The following is a 26,150-nucleotide window of genomic DNA, read 5'->3' on the forward strand; positions in this document are numbered from 1 at the left end:
CCAAACGAGGGACAGGCGCTGATTGGCTGAGGCGGGCGGCAGCGGTGGCTGATTTACTGAATCGTGCGAGAGCGGCGAGCGTTGATTGGTTAAGGGGGCGGGGCTTTGAGTGCGCCCGCTGATTGGCTGAAACGGGGAGGGGGCGGGGTTTAGAGAGGCGGGTGTCCGCGCTGATTGGTGCAGAGGGGAGAGGCGGCGGGGCAAAACCCGGAAGTGGGGTGGGCAGAGTGGCCTTGGAGGAGGGGGAGACAAAGTGATTGGGGCGGGGGGGGGGAAATTCTGGGAGGGGGACAAAGGGAGAGAGGGGACACAGGGACACCTGAAAAAACACACGGAAAAACAATAAAAATTATCCATAAACTGAACAAAACATTTTTTTTTTAAATAAAACGGGGCAAAACCACTCAACAACACCATCCGCACCCCCTTTCCCCCCCCCCCCCCCCCCGGCAGCCATCGGTGCCCCCTCCCACCCCTGTCCCACCCTCAGCAAGGAGGAGGGAAGTGCTTTGATGTTGGGGGGGGGGGCTGTTCTGGCTTTTCCCTCGCCGTAGGCCCCAGGGTTGGGGTTCAGTGGGGGTCCCCGGGTTTGGGGGGTCCCTGGGGTGTCCCCCCCCCCGTCCTCAGAAGTGGCCCAGGCGGCTGCAGAGCCCCCGCTTGCCGCGCTCGCCCGCCCACGAGCGGCTCTTGAGGCGGAATCGCCGCAAATCCTCCTTGAAATCCGCGTGGTGCATGGGCCGGTAGTCCTGGGGCTCACAGTGGGCCTACACCCCAAAAAAACACCCCAAAAATGGACCTTAACACCCCAAAATACCCAAAAATAGGCCTCGGCACCCCCAAAACCAGACCTCAGCACCCCAAAATACCCCCAAAACCAGACCTCAGCACCCCAAAATACCCAAAAATAGGCCTCGGCACCCTCAAATACACCCAAAGCCAGACCTCAGCACCCCAAAATGGACCTCAGCACCCCAAAACCAGACCTCAGCACCCCATAAACGGACCTTAACACCCTAAGAATGGACCTCAGCACCCCAAAATACCCAAAAATAGGCCTCAGCACCCCCAAATACACCCCCAACCAGACCTCAGCACCCCATAAACGGACCTTAAAACCCCAAAATCACCCAAAAAATGGACCTCAGCACCCCTAAACACCCCCGAAACCAGACCTCAACACCCCATAAACGGACCTTAACACCCCAAAAAATGGACCTCAGCACCTCCAAATACCCCAAAATAGGCCTCGGCACCCCCAAACACACCCAAAACCGGACCTTGGCACCCCAATAACAGACCTCAGCACCCCCAAATACCCCCAAAACCAGAACTCAGCACCCCATAAATGGACCTTAACACCCCAAAATCACCCCAAAGCCAGACCTCAGCACCCCATAAACGGACTTTAACACCCCAAAACACCCTCATGTTAGTCCTGGGGCTCGCAGCGCACCTGGACCCCAAAAAACTCAGCTCAGCCCCCCAAAATCACACCTCAGCACTCCAAAACACCCCCAAAAATGGACCTTAGCACACCATAATCCCCTCAAATTGGACATCAGCACCCCAAAACAGCCCTCATGTTGTATGATCTGGTAGTCGTGTGGCTTGCAGTGCACCTGCACCCCAAAAACCAGCCTCAGCATCCCAAACCCACCCCAGAAACAGACCTCGGTACCCCAAAATCCATCCCAAAACACCCCTCACGGTGCTTGGGCCGGTCGTCCTGGGGTTCACAGTGCACCTGCACCCCAAAAATGGACCTTAACACCCCAAAATCACCCCAAAAATGGACCTCAGCACCCCAAAATCACTCCCAAATCCACCCCAAAACACCCTCATGGTAGTCCTGGGGCTCGCAGCGCACCTGGACCCCCAAAAAACTCACCTCAGCTCCCCAAAATCACACCTCAGCACTCCAAAACACCCCCAAAAATGGACCTTAGCACACCATAATCCCCTCAAATTGGACATCAGCACCCCAAAATAGGCCTCAGCACCCCCAAATACACCCAAAACCAGACCTCGGCACCCCAATGACAGACCTCAGCACCCCAAAATGGACCTCAGCACCCCAAAATACCCCCAAAACCAGACCTCAGCACCCCATAAATGGACCTCAGCACCCCAAAATACCCAAAAATAGGCCTCAGCACCCCCAAATACCCCCAAAACCAGACCTCAGCACCCCAAAATACCCAAAAATAGGCCTCAGCACCCCAACATACCCCCAAAACCAGACCTCAGCACCCCATAAACGGACCTTAATACCCCAAAATCACCCCAAAAATTTACCTCAGCACCCCAAAATACCCAAAAATAGGCCTCAGCACCCCTAAACACCCCCAAAACCTGACCTCAACACCCCATAAACGGACCTTAACACCCCAAAATACACCCAAAACCAGACGTCAGCACCCCATAAACTGACATTAACACCCCAAAATCACCCCAAAGCCAGACCTCAGCACCCCAAAAATGGACCTTAACACCCCAAAATCTGACCTCAGCACCCCAAAATCACTCCCAAATCCACCCCAAAACACCCTCATGGTAGTCCTGGGGCTCGCAGCGCACCTGGACCCCCAAAAAACTCACCTCAGCCCCCCAAAATCACACCTGAGCACTCCAAAACACCCCCAAAAATGGACCTTAGCAGACCATAATCCCCTCAAATTGGACCTCAGCACCCCAAAATAGGCCTCGACACCCCCAAATACACCCAAGACCAGACCTCGGCACCCCAATGACAGACCTCAGCACCCCCAAATACCCCTAAAACCAGAACTCAGCACCCCATAAACGGACCTTAACACCCCAAAATCACTCCCATATCCACCCCAAAACACCCTCATGGTAGTCCTGGGGCTCGTAGCGCACCTGGACCCCAAAAAACTCAGCTCAGCCCCCCAAAATCACACCTCAGCACTCCAAAACACCCCCAAAAATGGACCTTAGCAGACCATAATCCCCTCAAATTGGGCCTCAGCACCCCAAAATACGCCTCAGCACCCCCAAATACACCCAAACCCAGACCTCGGCACCCCAATAACAGACCTCAGCACCCCATAAACGGACCTTAACACCCCAAAATCACCCCAAAAATGGACCTCAGCACCCGAAAATGGGCTTCAGCACCCCCAAATACACCCAAAACCAGACCTCGGCACCCCAATGACAGACCTCAGCACCCCATAAACAGACCTTAACAATCCAAAAATGGACCTTAACACCCCAAAAAATGGACCTCAGCACCCCCAAATACCCCCAAAACCAGACCTCAGCACCCCATAAACAGACCTTAACAATCCAAAAATGGACCTCAGTACCTCCAAATACCCCCAAAACCAGACCTCAGCACCCCATAAATAGACCTTAACACCCCAAAATCACCCCAAAAATAGGCCTCAGCACCCCCAAATACACCCAAAACCAGACCTCAGCACCCCAAAAATGGACCTCAGCACCCCAAAAATGGACCTCAGCACCCCATAATCCCCTCAAATTGGACATCAGCACCCCAAAACAGCCCTCATGTTGTATGGTCTGGTAGTCGTGTGGCTTGCAGTGCACCTGCACCCCAAAAACCAGCCTCAGCATCCCCAAAAAACACCCCAAAAACAGACCTCGGTACCCCAAAATCCATCCCAAAACACCCCATCCCCTTGGAGGATGCTCAGAGCCAGCGCAGGGGGTTGGGAAGGTTTTTTTTCCCCCCTGCTCCTCCCTACTTCCCAGGGTCCCCCCGGATCCCAAGGGGGACCCCCAGACCCCAAAGTTGGGGGGCTCACCTGGTACTGGGGAAAGAATTCCCGGTACCCCCCTTTGAGGATGTAGAGCTCGGGGTAATGGAGCTGTGGGTACTGGTTTCGGGCTCGGTCCTTCTCCCTGATGAAGCGGCACCTGCGGGATGCGGGGCTCAGCACCGCGCAGGATGCGGCCACGTGTTGGGTTTTGGGGTGTCTGCCCCCCAAAAAAACCACTCACATTCTGGGTCCGCGCTCCGAGGAGAACTCGCAGTGGAAGATGAGGATGAGGCGCTTGCTGGGATCCGAGGGGACCAGCGGCTTGGCCAGCAGGAACCGCTCCGCATCCTGCTCCAGCGGGAGGTTCACAGCACCCTGGGGGCACAGCACCCTCACAGCCACAGGTCCCATCCGACCAGGGGGCTCAGCACCCGCCTCACAGCACCCCCCCAGCTCCTGGGGCTCAGCACCCGCACCCCTGGAACCAATCCAGCTCCTGGGGCTCAGCACCCACACACACCCCTGGGTCCAATCCAGCTCCTGGGGCTCAGCACCCGCACCCCTGGGACCAATCCAGCTCCTGGGGCTCAGCACCCGTGGGACCAATCTGGCCAGGGGGCTCAACACCTGCCCCCCCCAAAACTCCCAAGACCAGCATCACCCCAGCTCCTGGGGCTCAGCATCCACACACCCCCCTAGGTTCAGTCCAGCTCCTGGGGCTCAGCACCCGCACCCCGGGGACCAATCCAGCTCCTGGGGCTCAGCATCCTTAGAGCTGCCCAGCGATGATCCAGCTCCTGGGGCTCAGCACCCCCACACCCCCCTAGGTTCAATCCAGCTCCTGGGGCTCAACACCCACACCCCTGGGTCCAATCCAGCTCCAGGGGCTCAGCACCATCAGACCCCTCCACACTTCCAATCCATCTAAGGGGTTCAGCACAGCCCCTGGGTCCAATCCAGCTCCTGGGGCTCAGCACCCACACACACTCCTGGGACCAATCCAGCTCCTGGGGCTAAGCACCTTCAGAGCCCCCCAGCTTCAATCCAGCTCCTGGGGCTCAGCACCCACAGAGCCACAAGTCTCATCTGACCAGGGGCTCAGCACCCGCCTCACAGCACCCCCCCCAGCTCCTGGGTTCAGCACCCACACACAGCCCTGGGACCAATCCAGCTCCTGGGGCTCAGCACCCACACCCCTGGAACCGATCCAGCTCCTGGGGCTCAGCACCCACACCCCTGGGTCCAATCCAGCTCCTGGGGCTCAGCACCCACACACACCCCTGGGTCCAATCCAGCTCCTGGGGCTCAGCACCCACACCCCTGGGTCTAATCCAGCTCCTGGGGCTCAGCACCCACACACACCCCTGGGTCCAATCCAGCTCCTGGGGCTCAGCACCTTTTGGGGGCGGGGGGATGTTCTCCACCCTTCTCAGCAATTTCAGCAGCCCCCCCAAACCCCTATTGGAAGGCTCAGCACCTTTCTGGGGGTGTTCAGTGGCTCCGGAAGGGGGGGGACTCAGCCCCCCAGGACTCAGTGTTTGGGGCCCCCCCTCACCTTGATGTGGCCGCCCTCGAACTCGTAGGGGTAACGGCAGTCGACGATGATGCAGCGCTCGAGGAGGGCACTGAACTGCCCCGACAGCACCGCCGCCAGCTGGGGGGGCACCGGGGGGGGGAGAAAGAGGGGGAGAGGGTCCTGAGCAAGGGGGGCACTGGGGTACAGGATAGAGGGGGGCTGAGCAATGGGGGGTGCTGGGGTACAGGATGGAGGGGGGCTGAGCAATGGGGGGCGCTGGGGTACAGGGTCGGGGGGGGCTGAGCAAACAGGGGGGACTGGGGTACAGGATGGGGGGCTGAGCAAACAGGGGGGACTGGGGTACAGGATGGGGGGGCTGAACAATGGGGGGCACTGGGGTACAGGATGGGGGGGCTGAGAAAAAAGGGGGGACTGGGGTACAGGATGGGGGGGTGCTGAGCAATGGGGAGCACTGGGGTACAGGGTGGGGGGGCTGAGCAATGGGGAGCACTGGGGTACAGGGTGGGGGGGGCTGAGCAAACAGGGGGGACTGGGGTACAGGATGGGGGGGCTGAGAAAAAAGGGGGGACTGGGGTACAGGATGGGGGGGTGCTGAGCAATGGGGGGCACTGGGGTACAGGATGGGGGCTGGGGTACAGGATGGGGGGCTGAGCAAACAGGGGGGACTGGGGTACAGGATGGGGGGGCTGAGAAATGGGGGGCTGGGGTACAGGATGGGGGGCTGAGCAAACAGGGGGGACTGGGGTACAGGATGGGGGGGCTGAGAAATGGGGGGCTGGGGTACAGGATGGGGGGGCTGAGCAAACAGGGGGGGCTGGGGTACAGGATGGGAGGCTGAACAATGGGGGGGGCACTGAGAAATGGGGGTAGTGGGGGAAGACGAGGGGGAGCTTGGGGGGGGGGAGCTAGAATAGAGGGGTCCTGAGCAATGGGGGGCACTGGGATAGGGGATGGGGTCCTGAGCAATCGGGGGGGGCGCTGGGTTCCAGAATTAGGGGGGGGGGGGGGGGATGCTGGGGGGGTCCCCTCACCACAGCAGGAGAGATGTACTTGAGGTCCTGGTGCTTCCCCTCCACCGTCTGCAGCAGGTACGTCTGGGGGGAAGGCGAAGGTGGGGTGTCAGGATGTGGCCCCAAGCCCTGCCCCCCAAACCCCCAACTCCCCCTCCCCAGCCCCCAAATGACCCCCCCCCCCTCCACCTCCGTCAATCCCCAAGGACTGCTCAGCACCCTCAGCAGAACCCCCCCCCAAACCCCTCTTGGGGGGCTCAGCACCTTCAGCAGCCCCCCAAAACCCTTCTCGGGGGGCTCAGCCCCATCCTCACCCCAATCCCCCTCTGCAGACCCCCCCCGTGCCCCCCACCTTGGAGAAGTCGCCGATGAGCTCGTGCTGGTCGCTGCCCAGCAGGGCCTCGATCTCCTCCGATCGGGAGCGCAGCACCTGCTGTGCGGACACAAACCGGAGTCACTCCGGAGTGAGACACCCCCCCCCCCCCCCCAAAGCTTCTGATCCACCTTGGTGGAGGGGCAGCACCCTTGGAGGGGCTCCTCGACCCCGCTTGGGCGGCTCAGCACCTTCAGCAGCCCCCTCAGAGCCCTCCTGGGGGGCTCAGCACCCTTAGGGGGGTTCCTCAACACCTGGACAGCTCAGCACCCTCGTGGAGGGGGATTCTCACCCCATTTTGGGGTGCTCAGCAGCTTTAAGGGCGCTGCTCAACCCCTTGGGTGGGCTCAGCACCCTTAGGGGAGCTCCTCAACCCCACTTGGGGGGCTCAGCACCTTTAGCAGCCGCCTCAGAGCCCTCCTGGGGGGCTCAGCACCCTTAGGGGGGCCCCTCAACCCCACTTGGGGGGCTCAGCACCCTCTTGGAGGGGGTTACTCACCCCATTTTGGGGTGCTCAGCAACTTTAAGGATGCTGCTCAACCCCTTGGGTGGGCTCAGCACCCTTAGGGGGGCTCCTCAACCCCACTTGGGGGGCTCAGCACCTTCAGCAGCCTTCCCAAAGCCCTCTTTGGGGAGCTCAGCACCTTAGGGGGACTCCTCAACCCCACTTGGGGGGCTCAGCACCCTTAGGGGGGTTCTTCAACACCTTCTGGATGGCTCAGCACCCTCTTGGAGGGGGATGCTCACCCCATTTTGGGGTGCTCAGCAACTTTAAGGATGCTGCTCAACCCCTTGGGTGGGCTCAGCACCCTTAGGGGGGCTCCTCAACCCCACTTGGGAGGCTCAGCACCTTCAGCAGTCTTCCCAAAGCCCTCTTTGGGGGGCTCAGCACCCTTAGGGGGGCTCCTCAACCCCACTTGGGGGGCTCAGCACCTTCAGCAACCCACTCAAAACCCTCTTGGGGGGCTCAGCACCCTTAGGGGGGTTCCTCAACACCTCCTGGATGGTTCAGCACCCTCTTGGAGGGGGTCACTCACCCCATTTTGGGGTGCTCAGCACCCTCTTGGAGGGGGATACTCACCGGTTCCACCACAGTCCCGGTGCTGGGGGTCCCGGCCAGGCTGCGCCGCCGCTTTGGGGTGACGGGGGAGTCCCTGTCTGGGGGGTCCCTCTCGGGGGGCCGTTCCAGGCGCTTCAGCGCGGGCCGGATGATGGTGCTGGGCAGCGAGGGTGAGCGGAACAGCTGCCGGCACCGGCCACGCCGCGGCTGGCACTGCCGAGAGACCAGAGACGCGCTCAGCACCCCCTCTGAGACCCCCCAGTACCGGGAACGGGGGGACCTAGGAAGGAGACCCCCAGACTCTCAGGGGTTGGGGTCCCTCCACTCCCTCAGACCCACAGATTTAGGGTCCACCCACAGCCTCAGCCCCCCAAAAGCCCAGATTCTAAGGGGTTGGGGTCCCTCCACCCGCCCCCCTCAAACCCCCAGATTTGGGGTCCCTCCACCCCCCAAGCCCCCAGATACCCCAAGGGTTGGGGTTCAGCCCCCAAGACTCCACACATTAGGAGTCCCTCTCCCACCCCAGATTTGAGGTCCATCCCCCCAAAACCTCAGATAATGAGGGGTTGGGGTTCATCCAACCTCCCAGACCCCCCAGATTTGGGGTCATTCCACCCCACCCAGCCCCCAAGAACCCCACATTCCCAGGGGTTGGGGGTCCCTCCACCCCCAGGCCCCCCAGATTTGGGGTCCCTCCAGACCCCACATAGTCATCCAGGTTTCCACATTTGGGGTCCCTCCACCCCCACCAGCCTCCGTGAACCCCCAATCTGGGCTCCACCCACCCCCCAGCCCCCCAAAACCCAGAGGCTGTGGTCCCTCCACCCCCCCAAGCCCCCCAGATTTAGGGTCCCTCCACATCCTCAGTCCCCAAGACCCCCAGATTTGGGGTCACTCCAGACCCCAAGACCACCCAGGTTCCCACATTTGGGGTCCCTCCACCCCCACCAGCCTCTGAGAACCCCCAATCTGGGCTCCACCCACCCCTCAGCCCCCAAAACCCAGGGGCTGGGGTTCCTCCACCCCCCCCCCGGCCCGCCAGATTTGGGGTCCCTCCACATCCTCAGTCCCCAAGACCCCCAGATTTGGGGTCACTCCAGACCCCACATAATCATCCAGGTTCCCACATTTGGGGTCCCTCCACCCCCACCAGCCTCTGAGAGCCTCCGTGAACCCCCAATCTGGGCTCCACCCACCCCCCAGCTCCCCAAAACCCAAAGGCTGGGGTCCCTCCACCCCCCCAGGCCCCCCAGATTTGGGGTCCCTCCAGATCTCACATAGTCATCTGGGTTCCCACATTTTGGGTCCCTCCACCCCCACCAGCCTCCAAGAACCCCCAATCTGGGCTCCACCCACCCCCCAGCCCCCCAAAACCCAGAGGCTGGGGTCCCCCCACCCCCCCAGGTGCCCCAGATTTGGGGTCCCTTCACATCCTCAGTCCTCAAGACCCCTAGATTTAGGGTCCCTCCACCGCCCCAGATTTGGGGTCACTCCACATCCTCAGTCCCCAAGACCCCCAGACTTGGGGTCACTCCAGACCCCACATAGTCATCCACGTTCCCACATTTGGGGTCCTTCCACCCCCACCAGACTCCAAGAGCCCCCAATCCAGGCTCCACCCACCTCCCAGCCCCCCAAAACCCAGGGGCTAGGGTCCCTCCAGCCCCCCAAGTCCCCCAGATCTGGGGTCCCTCCACATCCTCAGTCCCCAAGCCCCCCAGATTTGGGGTCCCTCCACATCCTCAGTCCCCAGGCCCCCCAGATTTGGGGTCCCTCCACATCCTCAGTCCCCATGACCCCCTGATCTGGGGTCCCTCCACATCCTCAGTCCCCAAGCCCCCAGATTTGGGGTCCCTCCACATCCTCAGTCCCCATGACCCCCAGATTTAGGGTCCCTCCACATCCTCAGTCCCCAACGCTCCCAGATTTGGGGTCCCTCCACATCCTCAGTCCCCAACGCTCCCAGATTTGGGGTCCCTCCACATCCTCAGTCCCCATGACCCCCAGATCTGGGGTCCCTCCACATCCTCAGTCCCCAAGCCCCCCAGATTTGGGGTCCCTCCACATCCTCAGTCCCCAAGCCCTCCAGATTTGGGGTCCCTCCCCCCACCAGATTTGGGGGGCCCCCCCGTACCGGCTCCTCGCTCTTCACCAGCGGTGCTGTCAGGAGGCTCTCCATGCCCGACGGCACAGCCGCATCGCTCTGTCGTTGGGGGGAAGGACAGTGAGAGAGTGTGGGCCTGGACCCCCCCCAAGTCCTTCCCACCCCCCCAGACAAGGGGGGTCTGGACCCCCCCCTCACCTTCATCTCCTCCTCATCCAGGATCTCCATGAAGCCGTCATCCTCCTCGGACACGGAGGAGGCGAGGGAGCAGCGGCGCAGCACCATGGGGCTCTCGCTCTCCGAGACATTTTCCTTCTCGGGGGGTTCAAACTGGGGGGGGGGGGGGGTATGACACACAGCCAGCACCCCCAGACCCCTTTAATTCCTGCATCCAGGGGTTCACACGGCAAACCTCCCCTGCAGCCCCCCAAGGAGTTTCTCCAGAGCCCCCCATGGACCCCCCCCCTCAGCCTCTCCCTGGATGCCCCCCACAATCGCCCCAGCCCAGGAGACCCCCCCCCCAGCCCAGAAGCAATCTGTGACAACCCCCCCCAAAGTCAAGGAGCCCCCCCCAAACCACCCCCCCCCCCCCCGCCCAAGAAGCGCCCCATGACTCCCCCAGCCAAGGAGCCCCCTAAAACCACCCCTGGAACCCCCCCCAAGAAGCCCTCCCCTAGCTCAGAAGCACCCCATGACCCCCCCCCCCCCAGCCAAGGAGCTCCCCAAACCACCCCTGAGCCCCCACCCAGAAGCACCCCCTGCCTCCCCCCCGCCAAGGAGCCCCCAAACCACCCCCAGAGCCCCCCCACCCCACAAGTGAGCTCCTCCGGATCCCCCAAGTCCAGAAGACACCCCCTCAGCCCCACATAATCCCCCCCCAGCCCAGAGGCACCCCATGACCCCCCCCCTTCCCCAGCAAGGAGCTCCCCCAAACCACCCCCTGAGCCCCTCCAAGACCCCCAGCACCCCATGACCCCCTCAAGTCCAGAAGACCCCCCCAGCCCCACATAATTCCCCCCCAGCCCAGAGTCACCCCATGATCCCCCCTTCCCCCCAGCAAGGAGCCCCCCCAAACCACCCCCAGAGCCCCCCCACCCCACAAGTTTTCCCCTGAGCTCCTCCGGATCCCCCAAGTCCAGGAGACCCCCCCCCCCCCCATAGCCCCATATAATCCCCCCCCAGCCCAGAGTCACCCTGTGACCCCAATTTCCCCCCAGCAAGGAGCCCCCCCCAAACCACCCCCAGAGCCCCCCCTCGACCCCCTCAAGTCCAGGAGACTCCCCCCATAGCCCCACATAATCCCCCCCCCAGCCCAGAGGCATCCTGTGACCCCCCATCGAGGAGCACCCCCAAACGACCCCCAGAGCCCCTCCGAGCCCCCCAGCACCCCATGACCCCCTCAAGTGCAGGAGACCCCCCCCACCCTTCCCAGCCCCACATAATTCCCCCCCCCCAGCCCAGAAGCACCCCATGACCCCCCCTTCCCCAGCAAGGAGCCCCCCCAAACCACCCCCAGAGCCCCCCAGCACCCCCTGGACCCCCTCAAGTCCAGGAGAACCCCCCCCCCAGTCCCATATAATTCCCCCCCCAGCCCAGAAGCACCCCATGACCCCAACAAGGAGCACCCCCAAACCACCCCCAGCACCCCATGACCCCCCCTCACCAGCAATTCCGGCGCGGAGCCGAGTCTCCGGGCAAAGGGGACCCTTCCCACAGCTCCGTTGCCCCCCGGTCTCCGCGGCTTCTTGAAGACTAAACCCTCCTATGGGGGGGGGGACACACAGAGCTTTGGGACCCCCCCTTACCCTTCCTCAGCCCCCCCCAACCTCACATTCCGCCCCCCCCTCACCTGTGCCTCGGGGTCCCTTTGGCTGCTCCGCTCGCTGTTGAATTCCGGGGAGCAGGAGATGTCCCCAAGGATGGGGTTGGACCCCAAGAGCTGGGGCTGGGGGGGGGGGGACACGGGGAGGGGGGGGGAAGCGGTGCTGAGCTTCATCCTCCTCCTCCTCCAGGATGCGCCCCCCCCTTCCCCCCAAAATCCCACAGGACTTACCGGCAGGGAATGGATCCGTCGGATCAAGAACTTGTTGCTGCAAAAAGCAAGGAGAGAAAAGGATGGGGGGTGGGGTGGGGGTCCCCCAAAGAGGGATGTGCACCCCCACACCCCTTTCCCATCCCAGGGGTCCCCGCAGTGGGGCAGAGCCCCCCCCAAAATCACCCCTCTCGGCTCCAAGGGGTGCATCCGGATGTTGGGGAACACAGCTGGGATTTTGGGGGACCAGGCAAGAGGACAGTCAGGATTTGGGGTACACAGCTGGGATTTCAGGGTCCAGGCAAGTGGACAGCCAGGATTTGGGGGGGACTGCACAGATTTGGGGACCAGGCAAAGGGACAACCTGGATTTTGGGGGGGACACAGCCAGGATTTGGGGGATCAGGCAAGGGGACAACCAGGATTTCAGGGACCAGGCAGGAGCTCGGTCAGGAATTTGGGGACGCAGCCAGGATTTTGGGGAGCAGGAAAGAGGATAGTCAGGATTTTGGGGACACAGCCCAGATTTGAGGGACTAGGCAAGGGGAGAGTCAGGATTTGGGGAACACAGCTGGGATTTTGGGGGACCAGGCAAGGGGTCAGCCAGGATTTGGGGAACACAGCTGGGATTTTGGGGGACCAGGCAAGGGGACAGTCAGGATTCGGGGTACACAGCTGCGATTTTGGGGGACCAGGCAAGGGGACACAGCCAGGATTTGGGGAACACAGCTGGAATTTTGGGGACCAGGCAAAAAGGACAGTCAGGATTTGGGGACCACAGCTGGGATTTTGGGGTGCTGCTGCAGAGCCCCTCACTCACTCTTTGCGCACTCGCCCGGACTCCTGGACGGCTTTCTCAAAGCTGTGGGTGGAGCAGAGCTGGAATCAGGGGGGGCTCAAACCCTGTCCATAGCCCCCCACTACCCCCCAGGGACCCCCCCCCTCCCGCCGCAGCAGAGCACCCCCACAACCACAGCTCGAGCCCCACAAGGGGTTAAATCCCCACCTTCCCCCCCCCATATTCCAGCCTGGGGACCCCAATGCAGATGCTTGGGTGGTCCGTGCTCCCCCAGGGACCCCCCCCCTCTGCAGCAGAGCACCCCCATAACCACAGCTCCAGCCCCACAAGGGGTTAAATCCCCACCTGCCCCCCCCATATTCCAGGCTGGGGACCCCAATTCAGACGCTTGGGTGGTCCGCGCTCCCCGCTGGGCGCCCAGACAAAGCCAGGGGCCCCCGCCCCGCCCCCCCACCTGTATGCAAATGAGCTGGCCCCGTGCCAGATGGCCACCAAGGGGACCCAGGCGGCCACCAAGCTGCCCCCAGACCCCCCCCACAGTTCCCATTCATCCCCAGACCCCCCCATCCCCCCCCCCGTCCCAGTTCCCATTCATCCAACATCTGTTGGGAGCCAACAGCCGCCACCGTTGGAATGGGGGGGGGGGCCTTGCACCCCAAAAACCTGCACACCCCCAACCCAAAAGCTCCCCAGGGACCCCCAAACCTGCGATCTCCCCCACTCCCCTGTGGTGGTGGAGATGGGGACACCCCCCCCAAAAAAAAAGCCAGGATCCTGCCCCAAATCCCCGTTCTGTGGGGAGATGGGACGCCCCCCCCCCACAAAGCTCCTCAGGGACCCCCAAACCTGGGACCTCCCCCACTCCCCTGTGGTGGTGGAGATGGGGACCCCCCCCAAAAAAAGCCAGGATGCTGCCCCAAATCTCCATCCCGTGGGGAGATGGGACCCCCCCCCAAAGCCAGTATCCCATCCCAACCCCCCCCCCCATCCTTTGGGGAGACTGGACACCCCCAAATCTGCACCCCCCCCACTCCAAAGCTCCCCAGGGACCCCCAAACCTGCGATCTCCCCCACTCTCCTGTGGTGGTGGAGATGGGGACCCCCCCAAAAAAACCAGGATCCTGCCCCAAATCCCCATTCTGTGGGGAGATGGGACCCCCCCCCAAAGCCAGTATCCCATCCCAACCCCCCCGTCCTTTGGGGAGACTGGAGACCCCCAAATCTGCGCCCCCCCCCCCCCCCCAGAAGCTCTCCAAGGGACCCCCCAAACCTGGGACTCCCCCATCCCCATCAGTAGAGGGGGGGTCTGAATCCCCCTCCCACAGGAAGATGGGGACCCCCTCCAAAAGCTGCGATCCTGCCCCAAACCCCCATTTCTCCTTTTGGGAAACGGAGACCTTCCCACCCCTCCTTTGGGGAGACAGGGCACCCCCAAACCTGGGACCACCCCCTGTGGGCAGCAGCGGTTGGGAAGGGGGTGTATGGGGGTGTCCTGGATTCCCCCCTCCCATGGGAACCCCCCCAAAAGCCACGATCCTGCCTCAAATTCCACTGAAAAGAGATGGGGAGGACACCCCAAAGGGGTTGGGGGGGCAGAAGGGGGTACCCACACTTCCTCCAGCACCGCCGGGTCCTCCAGTGTGGGGGAGTCCAGCCCCAAACCTGCAGCAATGAGGGGGAGGAATAGCACCCCAAAATCCTCCTAGCCTCCCTCCTCATACCTGCACCCTAAAACACTCCCAGGTCCTGCACCCCTAAAAGCCCCCACCCCCTTTCTGACCCTCCCCACACACCTTGCACCCCAAAACCCTCCCAGCCTCCCTCCCCACACCCTGCATCCCAAAACACTTCTTCGCCCCCAATCCTGCACCCCTAAAAGCTCCCAACCCCCTTCTGCCCCCAATACCTCTCCCCACACACTCTGCACCCCAAAACCCTCCCAGCCCCCCAGCTCCTACACCCCTAAAAAACTCCCAGCCCCAATTCTGACCCTCCCCACACCCTGCACCCCAAAACACTTCTGCCTTCCCCAATTCTGCACCCCTAAAAGCCCCCAATCCCTCTTCTGACCTCCAACCCCCCCCACATACAACTTGCACCCCCACCCAGGCCCCCCTATTCCGCTTTACACCCCCCAATCCCAGAGTGGAGGTTTTGGGGTGCCCCCCCCTCACTCACCTGCATCCGAGGACTCGGATGAGATGGAGCCCCGGGAGGAATCGGGGACTGAGGGCTGCCGGGAGAGGTTGGGGCACAGGAGCCCCCCCATGCGCCGCTTCGGGGTGTCACAGTGCCTGGTGCGGGGACAGGGGGGGGTGTCAGCAGGGGCTGGGGGGACCCCAAAACCAACCCTTCATGGCAGGCAGCCACCCTGCGATCAGCATGGGAGCCCCCACGTGGGGCAGACCCCCCCCAAACCCCTCCTGACTCTTCTCCCCCAGTCCTAATGACCCCCCCCCCCCCGCACCCCCCCCATTCCTGGTGTTCCCCATCATGGGTCACCCCCCTGTTCCTCATTGCCCCCAGGACCCCCCCCAACCCTCCAATACCCCAGGACACCCCCCCCTTCCCCCTCCCCGGCCCTCAATCCCCCCATGAACACCCTCCCCCCCCCCCCCCCCGACACCCCCCCCCCAGACCTTCTGGTACCCCAGGACCCCACCCCGTCCCCCCCAAACCCCTGGGGCTCTCCCCACAGTTCCCTTCTGGTCCCTCCCCCCTCAATGCCCCACGACCCCCCCTTCCCCCCCAGGTCCCCCCAAATCCCCAATACCCCAGGATCCCCCACCTCTGGTGACCCCGGTGGTGCCCCCCAATTCCCCTGGTGCACCTCCCCTCCCCCCCAAACCTTCCCGTTCCCGGTGATCCCGGTCCCAATCCCAGTCCCGTCCCCCTCAACCCCCCCTCCGGTACCCCAAGATGCCCCCCCCCAGCCGCCCGGCACCCCAAGATGGCCCCCCCCAGTCACCCGGTACCCAAAGATGCCCCCCCCCCAGCCGCCCGGCACCCCAAGATGCTCCCCGTACCCCAAAATTCCCCTTTCCCCCCCCCCCCGGGTACCCCGGGATTTCCCCCCCCCCCCCCCCTCCAATCCCCCCGGTACCCGCCGAGCCCCGCCAGGCTGCCCATGTCGAGCGCCAGCCCGGTGACCGGGGAGGGCAGCCCCGGCTGTTCCATGCCTCCCGCTGTCCGCTTCCCGGGGTTCACGCGCAGCCCAAAGGAGCTCTCCGCGCCCCTATTTATATTCGAAAAATAACACGGAGCGGCGGCGGCGCGACCAATGGGAGACGAGCGGGGACGGGGCCATGGCGGAAACAGCCAATGGCAGGCCGGAAATCGGCCAAACGCGGCCAACGGGAGCGGTGCGGGGGCGGGGCCAGAGAACTCACGGCCAATGGGAGGCTGAAGGGGCGGGGCCATGGCGGAAACAGCCAATGGCAGGCCGGAAATCGGCCAAACGCGGCCAACGGGAGCGGCGCGGGGGCGGGGCCAGAGAAACCACGGCCAGTGGAATGCTCGCGGTGGGTGGGGCCAGAGAACCCACGGCCAATGGGAGACGAGCGGGGACGGGGCCATAGCGGAAACAGCCAATGGGAGGCCGGAAATCGGCCAAACGAGGCCCAAAGGAGGGGCGCGGAGGCGGGGTCAGAGAAACCACGGCCAATGGGAGGCTGGCGTGGGCGGGGCCATCGCGGAAACAGCCAATGGGAGGCCGGAAATCGGCCAAACGCGGCCAACGGGAGCGGCGCGGGGGCGGGGCCAGAGAAACCACGGCCAATGGGAGCCCGGGACCCGGCTTGCGGCTGCCAATGGGAGCCGGGAGGGGCCCGGGGGAATGTGGGGGGCCTGGTCCCCTCAGGGATGCTGAGCACATCCCAGCGCAATGGGAATGGGGGTCGGGGCTGCTATGCGGTGGGGGTCCCTGGTCCCCCCAGTGCACCCCAGTGCATCGGGAATGCATCAGGCCCCCACTTCCATCATGACCTCCCCGCCCCCCATCACACCCCCTCCTCCCCCCCAAATCACCCCAGCCCCCCATCATCCCCCATCCCCCCCAAATCACCCCTAGCCCCCCATCATCCCCAATATCCCCCCAAATCACCCCTAGCCCCCCATCATCCCCCATCCCCCCCAAATCACCCCAGCCCCCCATCATCCCCCATCTCCCCCCCTAAATCACCCCTAGCCCCCCATCATCCCCCATCTCCCCCCCAAATCACCCCTAGCCCCCCATCATCCCCCATCTCCCCCCCAAATCACCTCTAGCCCCCCATCATCCCCAATCTCCCCCCCAAATCACCTCTAGCCCCCCATCATCCCCCATCCCCCCCAAATCACCCCTAGCCCCCCATCATCCCCCATCTCCCCCCCTAAATCACCCCTAGCTCCCCATCATCCCCCATCTCCCCCTCCAAATCACCCCTAGCCCCCCATCATCCCCCATCTCCCCCAAATCACCCCTAGCCCCCCATCATCCCCCATCCCCCCCAAATCACCCCAGCCCCCCATCATCCCCCATCTCCCCCCCAAATCACCCCTAGCCCCCCATCATCCCCCATCCCCCCCAAGTCACCCCAGCCCCCCATCATCCCCCATCTCCCCCCAATTCACCCCTAGCCCCCCATCATCCCCCATCTCCCCCCCAAATCACCCCAGCCCCCCATCATCTCCCATCTCCCCCCCAAATCACCCCTAGCCCCCCATCATCCCCCATCTCCCCCCCAAATCACCCCAGCCCCCCATCATCCCCTATCTCCCTCCCTCTTCTTTCCCCCCCAATTCAACCCCCGCTCCCATCACCCCCCTCCCCCTCCATCACCCCCCCTCCCCCTGCCCCCCATCTCCCTGTCATCACCCCCTCCTCCCTCTGCCCCCCACCTGCCTCCTAATTCACCCCCCACTCCCCCTTCCGCCCATTATTCCCCGTCCCCCCATTGCCCCTCCGCCTCCATCACCCCTCCTCCCTCTGCCCCCCCACTTCCCCCTCTTCTTCCCCCAATTACCCCCCCATCACCCCTCCTCCCTCTGCCCCCCTATTTCCCCCTTCTTCCCCCAATTACCCCCCCGCCCCCATCACCCCCCATCACCCCCCCTCCATCACCCCTCCTCCATCTCCCCCCAACTCACCTCCCCCTGCTCCCATCACCCCCTCCCCATCACCTCCCCATTACCCCTCCTCCCCCTGCCCCCTATTTTCCCCTTCTTCCCCCAATTACCCCCCCGCCCCCATCACCCCCTCCCCATGCCCCATCACCCCCCCATCACCCTCCTCCATCTCCCCCCAACTCACCTCCCCGCTCCCATCACCCCCCTCCCCATCACCCCCCTCCCTCTGCCACCCCATTTCCCCCTTATTCCCCCAATTACCCCCCCGCCCCCATCACCCCCCCTCCATCACCCCCCCTCCATCTCCCCCCAACTCACCTCCGCGCTCCCATCACCCCCTCCCCTTGCTCCCCATCACCCCCCTTTTCTTCCCCCAATTACCCCCCCATCACCCCTCCTCCCTCTGCCCCCCATTTCCCCTTCTTACCCCAATTACCCCCCCGCCCCCATCACCCCCCCTGCATCACCCCCCCTCCATCTCCCCCCAATTCACTCCCCCGCTCCATTCACCCCCTCCCCTTGCTCCCCATCACCCCCCTCCCCCTGATCCCCCATTTCCCCCTTCTTCCCCCAATTACCCCCCCGCCCCATCACCCCCATCACCCCCCTCCATCACCCCCCCTCCATTTCCCCTCAATTCACCCCCCCGCTCCATCCCCCCCATCCCCCCTCCTCCACCTCCCCCCCAATTCACGCCCCCCGCCCCCCATCACCCCCCATTCCCCCCCTTTCCCTCTCCCTCCAATTCACCCCATCAGCCCCCGCCCCCCATCCCGCCCCTCCTCATCCTCTCCTCCCCTCTCCCCTCCCCTCTCCCCCCCCCCCCCCCCCCCCCGTTGCCATGGCGCCGGGGACGCTCTGGGGTCGCGATGGCGGAGGAGGCGCGGGGGGGGCTCTACCGGTGGCTCGACCGGGTCCCGCTGTCCCGGCCCCGCAGGAACCTCACCCGGGACTTCAGCGATGGAGGTGGGGGGGGGGATACCGGGGGGAGAAGGGGGAGAAGGGGAGGGGTGAGAGATCCTGCGTGGAGAGGTCCCGGGGTGAGGGGGCAGAGGGGGGGTCAGGGGGTGAAGGGGGGGGTCAGGGCTGGGGGGTAAAGGGAGGGTCCCGGATAGAGAGGGGTCCCAGAATAAGTGGGGGTCTTGTGGGGGAGGGGGTCCCGGGGGGTAGGAGGTACTGGGGGGGGGGATGAGTGGTCCCAGGGGGTGGGGGTGCTGGGGTGAAGGGGGTCCTGGAGTGGGGGTAACAGGGTGAGGGGGGGGGGTCCCGGGGGGTGGGGGTGCTGGGGTGAGAGGGGTCCTGGAGTGGGGGGGTCCTGGGGTGGGGGGGGTGGTCCCGGGGGGTGGGAGTGCTGGGGTGAGGGGGGGTCCCGGGGAGTGGGGGTTCTGGGGTGGGGGGGGGGTCCCGGGGGGTGGGAGTGCTGGGGTGAGGGGGGTCCTGGGGTGGGGGGGTTCCCGGGGTGAAGGGGGTTCCCAGGGGTTGGGGGTGCTGCGGTGAGGGGGGTCGTGGGTGGGGGGAGTTCCGGGAGTGGGAGTGCTGGGGTGAGGGGGATCCTGGAGTGGGGGTCACAGGGTGAGGGGGGGTCCCAGAGGGTGGGGTTGCTGGAGTGAAGGGGGTCCTGGGGTGAGGGGTGTCCCGGGGGGTGGTAGGTGCTGGGGTGAGGGGGGTCCTGCAGTGGGGGTCACAGGGTGAGGGGGATCCCAGAGGGCGGGGTTGCTGGAGTGAAGGGGGTCCTGGGGTGGGGGGTCCCGGGGTGGGGGGGGTCCCGGGTTTGGAGGTAACCCTGATGGTGGGGTCCCGGGTTGCCCCCCCAGTTCTTGCCGCCGAGCTGGTTCGGTTCCACTTCCCGGCGCTGGTGCAGCTGCACAGCTTCATCCCGGCCAGCGCCACCGCCCAGAAGCTCTCCAACTGGGGCCACCTCAACCGGTACCCACAGCCCGGACCCCAGAACCCCAGCGCTCAGGACCCCAGAGCCCCAGAACCCCCAGTGCTCAGGACCCCAGAACCCCAGAACCCCCAGAACCCCCAGTGCTCAGGACCCCAGAACCCCAGAACCCCCAGAACCCCAGTGCTCAGGACCCCAGAACCCCAGAACTCCCAGAACCCCAGTGCTCAGGACCCCAGAACCCCAGAACCCCCAGAACCCCCAGTGCTCAGGACCCCAGAACCCCAGAACCCCCAGAACCCCCAGTGCTCAGGACCCCAGAACCCCCGGTGCTCAGGGCCCCAGACCCCCAGAACCCCCAGAACCCCCAGAGCCGCAGAACCCCTGGTGCTCAGGGCCCCAGACCCCCAGAACCCCCAGAGCCCCAGAGCCCCCAGTGCTCAGGACCCCAGACCCCCAGAACCCCCAGAGCCCCAGAACCCCCAGTGCTCAGGACCCCAGACCCAATATTGCTCAGCCCCCCAGACCCCCTATAGCTCAGCCCCCCATTGCTCAGGACCCCAGACCCCCTATAGCTCAGCCCCCAGACCCCCATTGCTCAGCCCCCAGCCCCCCATTACTCAGCCCCCCCCAGCCCCCCATTGCTCAGGACCCCAGACCCCCGATTGCTCAGCCCCCAGACCCCCATTGCTCAGGACCCCAGACCCCCTATTGCTCAGCCCCCCAGCCCCCCATTACTCAAGACCCCAGCCCCCCATTGCTCAGCCCCCAGCCCCCCATTGCTCAGCCCCCCAGCCCCCATTGCTCAGCCCCCAGCCCCCCATTGCTCAGCCCCCCAGCCCCCATTGCTCAGCCCCCAGCCCCCCATTACTCAGCCCCCCCAGCCCCCCAATGCTCAGCCCCCCCAGACCCCCCATTCCTCAGCCCCCCCAGACCCCCTATTGCTCAGCCCCCCAACCCCCCATTACTCAGGACCCCAGCCCCCCATTGCTCAGCCCCCCCTTGTTCAGGACCCCCCCAGGTCCCTTCCTGGGTGCCGACTTTGGTTCCAATTGTAGGAAAGTGCTGCCTAAGCTGAATTTCTCCATCCCGGAGGAGGTGATCCAGGAGATCGTGCAGTGCCGGCCGGGAACTGTGGAGCAGGTGCTGATCCTGCTGCGCCAGAAGATCGAGGAGAAGCAGAAGGAGAAGCGGAGCAAGAAGGCAGCTGGGCCAGGACAGGTCAGCGGGCAACGGAAGGGTGGAGAAGGGGAACGGAGCTGAGGGAACCTGGCCAGGCTGGATCCATGGATGGAGGATCTCCAGAGGGATCTGGCCAGGCTGGATCCATGGATGGAGGATCTCCAGAGGGATCTGGCCAGGCTGGATCCATGGATGGAGGATCTGCAGAGGGATCTGGCCAGGCCGGATCTATGGATGGAGGGCAGGAAGATCTCCAGAGGGATCTGGCCAGGCTGGATCCATGGATGGAGGATCTATAGAGAGATTTGGCCAGGCCGGATCCATGGATGGAGGGCAGGAGGATCTCCAGAGGGATCTGGCCAGGCTGGATCCATGGATGGAGGGCAGGAGGATCTGCAGAGGGATCTGGCCAGGCCGGATCCATGGATGGAGGGCAGGGAGGATCTCCAGAGGGATCTGGCCAGGCTGGATCCATGGATGGAGGGCAGGAGGATCTGCAGAGGGATCTGGCCAGGCTGGATCCATGGATGGAGGGCAGGGAGGATCTCCAGAGGGATCTGGCCAGGCTGGATCCATGGATGGAGGGCAGGAGGATCTCCAGGGGGATCTGGCCAGGCTGGATCCATGGATGGAGGGCAGGAGGATCTGCAGAGGGATCTGGCCAGGGTGGATCCATGGATGGAGGGCCAGAAGGATCTGCAGTTGGAGAGTCATGGAACACCCAAGAGCTCCTTGTCCCCCCTTCTCCTGACCCTGGGGCTCTTTGTGGGTCAGCCATGTCTCCTGGCCAGGTCTGATGGGTCTTTCCCCCCTGTCTCCGCGCAGGAGCCGTCTGTCCGGGCAGCGCTGGAAGACGTCAGCTACCTGGAGACGGGTAGGGGGTGTGTGTGTGGGTCACATCCTGGTTGTGCTATGGGCTCCCCCATCCAAACAGGCTGGGAAAGTTGGGATTGTTGAGCCTGGAGAAGGCTCCAGGGAGACCTTAGAGCAGCTTCCAGGAGGGAAAGGGGCTCCAGGAAAGCTGGAGAGGGGCTCTGGATCAGGGAGTGCAGGGACAGGATGAGAGGAACGGTTTTGAGCTACAAGAGGAGAGATGGAGATGAGATCTTGGTCAGAAATGTTCTCCTGGAGGGTGTGGAGGCCCTGGCCCAGGTTGTCCAGAGCAGTGGTGGCTGCTCCATCCCTGGAGGCATTCAAGGTCAGGTTGGATGGGGCTTTGGAGCCCCTGATCCGTTGGGAGGTGTCCCTGCCCGTGGGAGCCGGATGGGCTTTGAGGTCCCTTCCCACTCCAACCATTCTTTGATTCTATGAAAGCCCAAACCAGGACTTTCCTGGTCCGTGGTGGGGTCACACACGGTCCTCCCTGCCTGTGCTGAGCACCCCGATCACACCCCCGGGCGGCTCTGGAGCGGTCGGAGATGATGTTGGAGTGGGGTTATCCCTTGTGGGGGACACAGAGCTTTTCGGGGGGTTTGTGCACCCATCACTGTTCCCCAGGTTGCTCCAAGCCAAGGATCGGAGGAGGCTGCGCCGTGGGGTCTCCTGGAGGTGTTGGGTAAGGGCTGGGCACTGGTGATGTCCCCTTCCTGGGATGGGGAGAAGCTGGAATGTGGGGATCCCGAGGGCTGGGCAGCGCCGCGGGGTGGGATGTGTGGGGCAGGGTGGGGAGAAGCTGGGATGTGGTGGTGCCAGGTCCTGGGAAGCTCCATGGGCTGTGCTCCAGGAGGTCTCCAGGATCATCCCAACCTCCCCATTCCTGTCCCAGGAGGACCACGCGCCCCCATGGCTGCGCCCAGGCTCCTCCAGAAGATGCCACCATCCGCCAGCAGCTCGCGGAGAGGGAGCAGGCGCTGGTCCTGGCGCAGGAGACCATCCAGGTGAGCCCGGGCTCCGTGTCCCCCCATCTCCCTTTGTCTCCCCAACACCAAGGCCGTTTCCGTGGTGCTGTCAACCTCCAGCTCCCATCGCTGTCCCCCGCTCTGGTGGCACCTTGGGGATGGGCAGCTCTTGCTTCCTTCCATGGCAGAAGGGGTTTGTCAGTGTTCTCCGGGTGAGAGCCCTTGGAGCGCCTCTTCCCGAGGGTCATAGAGTCATGGAATAGTTTGAGTTGGAAGTGACCTCAAAGCCCATCCAGTTCCACCAACTGCCACAGGCAGGGACACCTCCCACTGGATCCGAGCCCCATCCAACCTGAACCCCTCCAGGGATGGAGCAGCCACCACTGCTCTGGGCAATCCGTTCCAGGGCCTCCCCACCCTCGGCGTGAAGGAATTCCTCCTTATGTCCAGTCTAAATCTTCCCCTCTCCAGCTTGAAGCCATTCCCCATCATCCCATGACTCCAGACCCTTGGAAAAAGCCCCTCCCCAGCTCTCCTGGAGCCCCTTTCCCTCCTGGAAGGTGCTCTAAGGTCTCCTCGGAGCCTTCTCTTCTCCAGGCTGAACAACCCCAACTCTCATCCCGCCTCCTATGGAGGTTCTCCATCCCTCCCATCATCTCCATGGCCTCCTCTGGAGTTGCTCCAGCAGCTCCATGTCCTCCCTGTGCTGAGGGCTCCAGAGCTGGACCCAGGGCTCCAGGTGGGTCTCCCCGAGCGGAGCAGAGGGGCAGAATCCCATCCCTCCCTGCTGGCCACGCTGCTCCGGGTGCAGCCCAGAACATGGTTGGTTTCTGGGCTCTGAGCACACGTTCTGTCTCCTGTGGAGCTTCTCCTCCCCCAGCACCCCAAGTCCTTCTCCTCAGGGCTGCTCTCAATCGTTCCTCATCCCGGATTGAAACCATGGATTGCTGCCACCCAGGTGTAGGACCTTGCCCTTGCCTTTGTTGAACCTTATGAGGTTCTCCAGCCCCACTTCTCCATCGTGTCCAAGTCCCTCTGGATGCCATTCCATGCCTCTGGATGCCATTCCGCCCCTCTGGATGCCATTCCACCCCTCTGGATGCCATCCCATCCCATTGCACCACCCAACTTGGTGTCATCGGCAAACTTGCTGAGGGTGCCGTCGCTCTCGCTGCCTGTGTCATAGAATCATGGAGCCACGGAATAGGTTGGGTTGGAAGGGACCTCAAAGCCCACTCGGTCCCACCCCGTGCCGTGGGCAGGGACACCTCCCGCCGGATCAGGCTGCCCGTGGCCCATCCAACCTGGCCTGGAAGACCTCGAGGTATCATTGAGGAAGATATTAAACAGGACCCTCCAGGGCGGGAGAGCTTTCCCGTTGGATCCTGCTCTCCGTCTCCGTGGTGCTCATGTCAATCCCTGGGTTGGAACCATTCCTGTTCAGCCTCGGACTGAAGCGATGGCTCCATTTTGCCGGAAAAAGGGGCCAAAATTTTCTGCCAGAAAACATCCCCTAAGATGTGAAATTTGGCAAGAGGGGTAGGAATGCCTAGGAATCTAGGATGGAATCTAGGATGGAATCTAGGATGGGAAGGGTTGTCACCAGGTCTTGGCCATGTTTTGGGGTACCCTTAGCTTGACCCCAGGCTAGGGGAGCAGGAATTTGGATCCCAAATCTGACACCTCTGCTCTCCTGCCTCAGTTTCCCCCACAGCAAAGGGAGTCGGTGGCACTCCGTGCCTCCAGCAGCCCGGAATTCCCTATCCCCCATCTCTGTGTCCCCTTGTCCTCACTGCTGGCTGCCAGAGGGACCCCAGACCCCCCAGGTCCAAGCTGAGGGGGTGGTGGGGTCTCCACCCAGATCCTGCAGCTCCACGTGAAGCGGCTGGAGAAGCTCCTGCAGCTCAAGAACGTGCGGATCGACGACCTCAGCCGGCGCCTGCAGGAAGCCCAGAGCCAACAGCAGTGATGGGACCCTCGCCCAGGGCTGCTCCCACCACCCTTCCCACCTCTCCCACCCATGGAAGATCCTGCTGAGCTGGAGGAGCCATCCCGCTGCCTCGTCCCGGTTGTTCCAGGATGGGCTCTCAAGGACAAAAGCCAGAGGTGGAAAAATCGGAAGCAGGGACTCTGTTCCTACCTCGGAGACCTCTCTCTTCCCACCTCCGAGAGCCCTGTATTCCCACCCCTTGGATCTCTCTATTCCCACCTCTTGGACCCCTCTTTTCCCACCTCTTGGATCCCCCTTCTCCCACCTCTTGGATCCCCCTTCTCCCACTTCTTGGATCCCCCTTCTCCCACCTCTTGGATCCCCCTTGTCCCACTTCTTGGACCCCTCTTTTCCGACCTCTTGGTTCCCCCTTTTCCCACCTCTTGTATCCCTCCATTCCCACCTCTTGGATCCTCCTTTTCCCACCTCTGGGATCCCTCTGTTCTCACCCCTTGGACCTCTCTATTCCCACCTCTTGTATCCCTTCATCCCCACCTCTTGGATCCCCCTTTTCCCACCTCTTGGATCCTCCTTTTCCCACCTCTGGGATCCCTCTGTTCTCACCCCTTGGATCTCTCTATTCCCACTTCTTGGACCCCACTTTTCCCACCTCTTGGATCCCCCTTGTCCCACCTCTTGGACCCCTCTTTTCCGACCTCTTGGTTCCCCCCTTTCCCACCTCTTGGATCCCCCTTTTCCCACCTCTTGGATCCTCCTTTTCCCACCTCTGGGATCCCTCTGTTCTCACCCCTTGGACCTCTCTATTCCCACCTCTTGTATCCCTTCATTCCCACCCCTTGGATCCCCTTTGTCCCACCTCTTGGATCCCCCTTCTCCCACTTCTTGGACCCCTCTTTTCCCACCTCTTGGATCCCCCTTTTCCCACCTCTTGTATCCCTCCATTCCCACCTCTGGGATCCCTCTCTTCCCACCTCTGAGATCCTTCTGTTCCCACCCCAGAACCCCTCTGCTCCCACCTCTTGGATCCCTTCATTCCCACCTCTTGGATCCTCCTTTTCCCACCTCTGGGATCCCTCTGTTCTCACCCCTTGGATCTCTCTATTCCCACTTCTTGGACCCCACTTTATCCCACCTCTTGGATCCCCTTTGTCCCACCTCTTGGATCCCTCTTTTCCGACCTCTTGGACCCCTCTTTTCCGACCTCTTGGTTCCCCCTTTTCCCACCTCTTGTATCCCTCCATTCCCACCTCTTGGATCCTCCTTTTCCCACCTCTGGGATCCCTCTGTTCTCACCCCTTGGACCTCTCTATTCCCACCTCTTGTATCCCTTCATCCCCACCTCTTGGATCCCCCTTTTCCCACCTCTTGGATCCTCCTTTTCCCACCTCTGGGATCCCTCTGTTCTCACCCCTTGGATCTCTCTATTCCCACTTCTTGGACCCCTCTTTTCCCACCTCTTGATTCCCCCTTTTCCCACCTCTTGCATCCCCCTTTTCCCACCTCCGGGACCCCTCCGTGCCCGCAGCCG

At 63.2% G+C, this 26,150-nt stretch overlaps 2 protein-coding genes across 4 annotated transcripts; one reads left to right on the top strand and one right to left on the bottom strand.

The window, feature by feature from the left end:
• Window positions 1–492: 492 nt before the first annotated feature.
• Window positions 493–15,993, bottom strand: CDC25B (cell division cycle 25B). Of its 2 annotated transcripts, none has more exons than XM_054065723.1 (16): window positions 15,764–15,993; window positions 14,839–14,954; window positions 14,271–14,322; window positions 12,682–12,723; window positions 11,884–11,920; window positions 11,680–11,775; window positions 11,494–11,592; window positions 10,029–10,160; window positions 9,861–9,929; window positions 7,748–7,939; window positions 6,646–6,723; window positions 6,315–6,377; window positions 5,302–5,400; window positions 3,988–4,121; window positions 3,792–3,903; window positions 493–764 (listed from the first exon to the last, which is right to left on the bottom strand). In XM_054065723.1, exons 1-16 carry the CDS (start codon window positions 15,835–15,837, stop codon window positions 624–626), a joined length of 1,536 nt encoding a protein of 511 aa, XP_053921698.1. In that variant the 5' UTR covers window positions 15,838–15,993; the 3' UTR covers window positions 493–623. The 2 variants fall into 2 exon arrangements, with proteins under 2 accessions (XP_053921698.1, XP_053921697.1); XM_054065722.1 differs by having other exon boundaries at window positions 6,646–6,726; window positions 15,764–15,992.
• Window positions 15,994–18,620: 2,627 nt separating this feature from the next.
• Window positions 18,621–24,987, top strand: SPEF1 (sperm flagellar 1). Of its 2 annotated transcripts, XM_054065732.1 has the most exons (7): window positions 18,621–18,732; window positions 19,581–19,692; window positions 20,710–20,872; window positions 21,659–21,707; window positions 22,331–22,388; window positions 22,599–22,710; window positions 24,533–24,987. In XM_054065732.1, exons 1-7 carry the CDS (start codon window positions 18,636–18,638, stop codon window positions 24,638–24,640), a joined length of 699 nt encoding a protein of 232 aa, XP_053921707.1. In that variant the 5' UTR covers window positions 18,621–18,635; the 3' UTR covers window positions 24,641–24,987. The 2 variants fall into 2 exon arrangements, with proteins under 2 accessions (XP_053921707.1, XP_053921708.1); XM_054065733.1 differs by lacking the exon at window positions 21,659–21,707.
• The last annotated feature ends 1,163 nt before the right edge of the window (window positions 24,988–26,150 follow it).

This window comes from Cuculus canorus, chromosome 4 (genome assembly GCF_017976375.1).
Source record: "Cuculus canorus isolate bCucCan1 chromosome 4, bCucCan1.pri, whole genome shotgun sequence".
Taxonomy (NCBI): Eukaryota; Metazoa; Chordata; class Aves; order Cuculiformes; family Cuculidae; genus Cuculus; species Cuculus canorus.

Excerpts from the sequence above, each read along its gene's own strand:
- CDC25B (XM_054065722.1), bottom strand. The coding sequence starts at position 15,837 with ATGGAACAGCCGGGGCTGCCCTCCCCGGTCACCGGGCTGGCGCTCGAC. Across the intron at positions 14,955-15,763 it reads AGCCTGGCGGGGCTCGGCGG|GCACTGTGACACCCCGAAGC; the intron begins GTACCGGGGGGA and ends TCCCCGCACCAG. Across the intron at positions 7,940-9,860 it reads TGGTGAAGAGCGAGGAGCCG|TGCCAGCCGCGGCGTGGCCG; the intron begins GTACGGGGGGGC and ends GTCTCTCGGCAG.
- SPEF1 (XM_054065732.1), top strand. The coding sequence starts at position 18,636 with ATGGCGGAGGAGGCGCGGGGGGGGCTCTACCGGTGGCTCGACCGGGTC. Across the intron at positions 19,693-20,709 it reads AACTGGGGCCACCTCAACCG|GAAAGTGCTGCCTAAGCTGA; the intron begins GTACCCACAGCC and ends TTCCAATTGTAG. Across the intron at positions 22,711-24,532 it reads TGGCGCAGGAGACCATCCAG|ATCCTGCAGCTCCACGTGAA; the intron begins GTGAGCCCGGGC and ends GTCTCCACCCAG.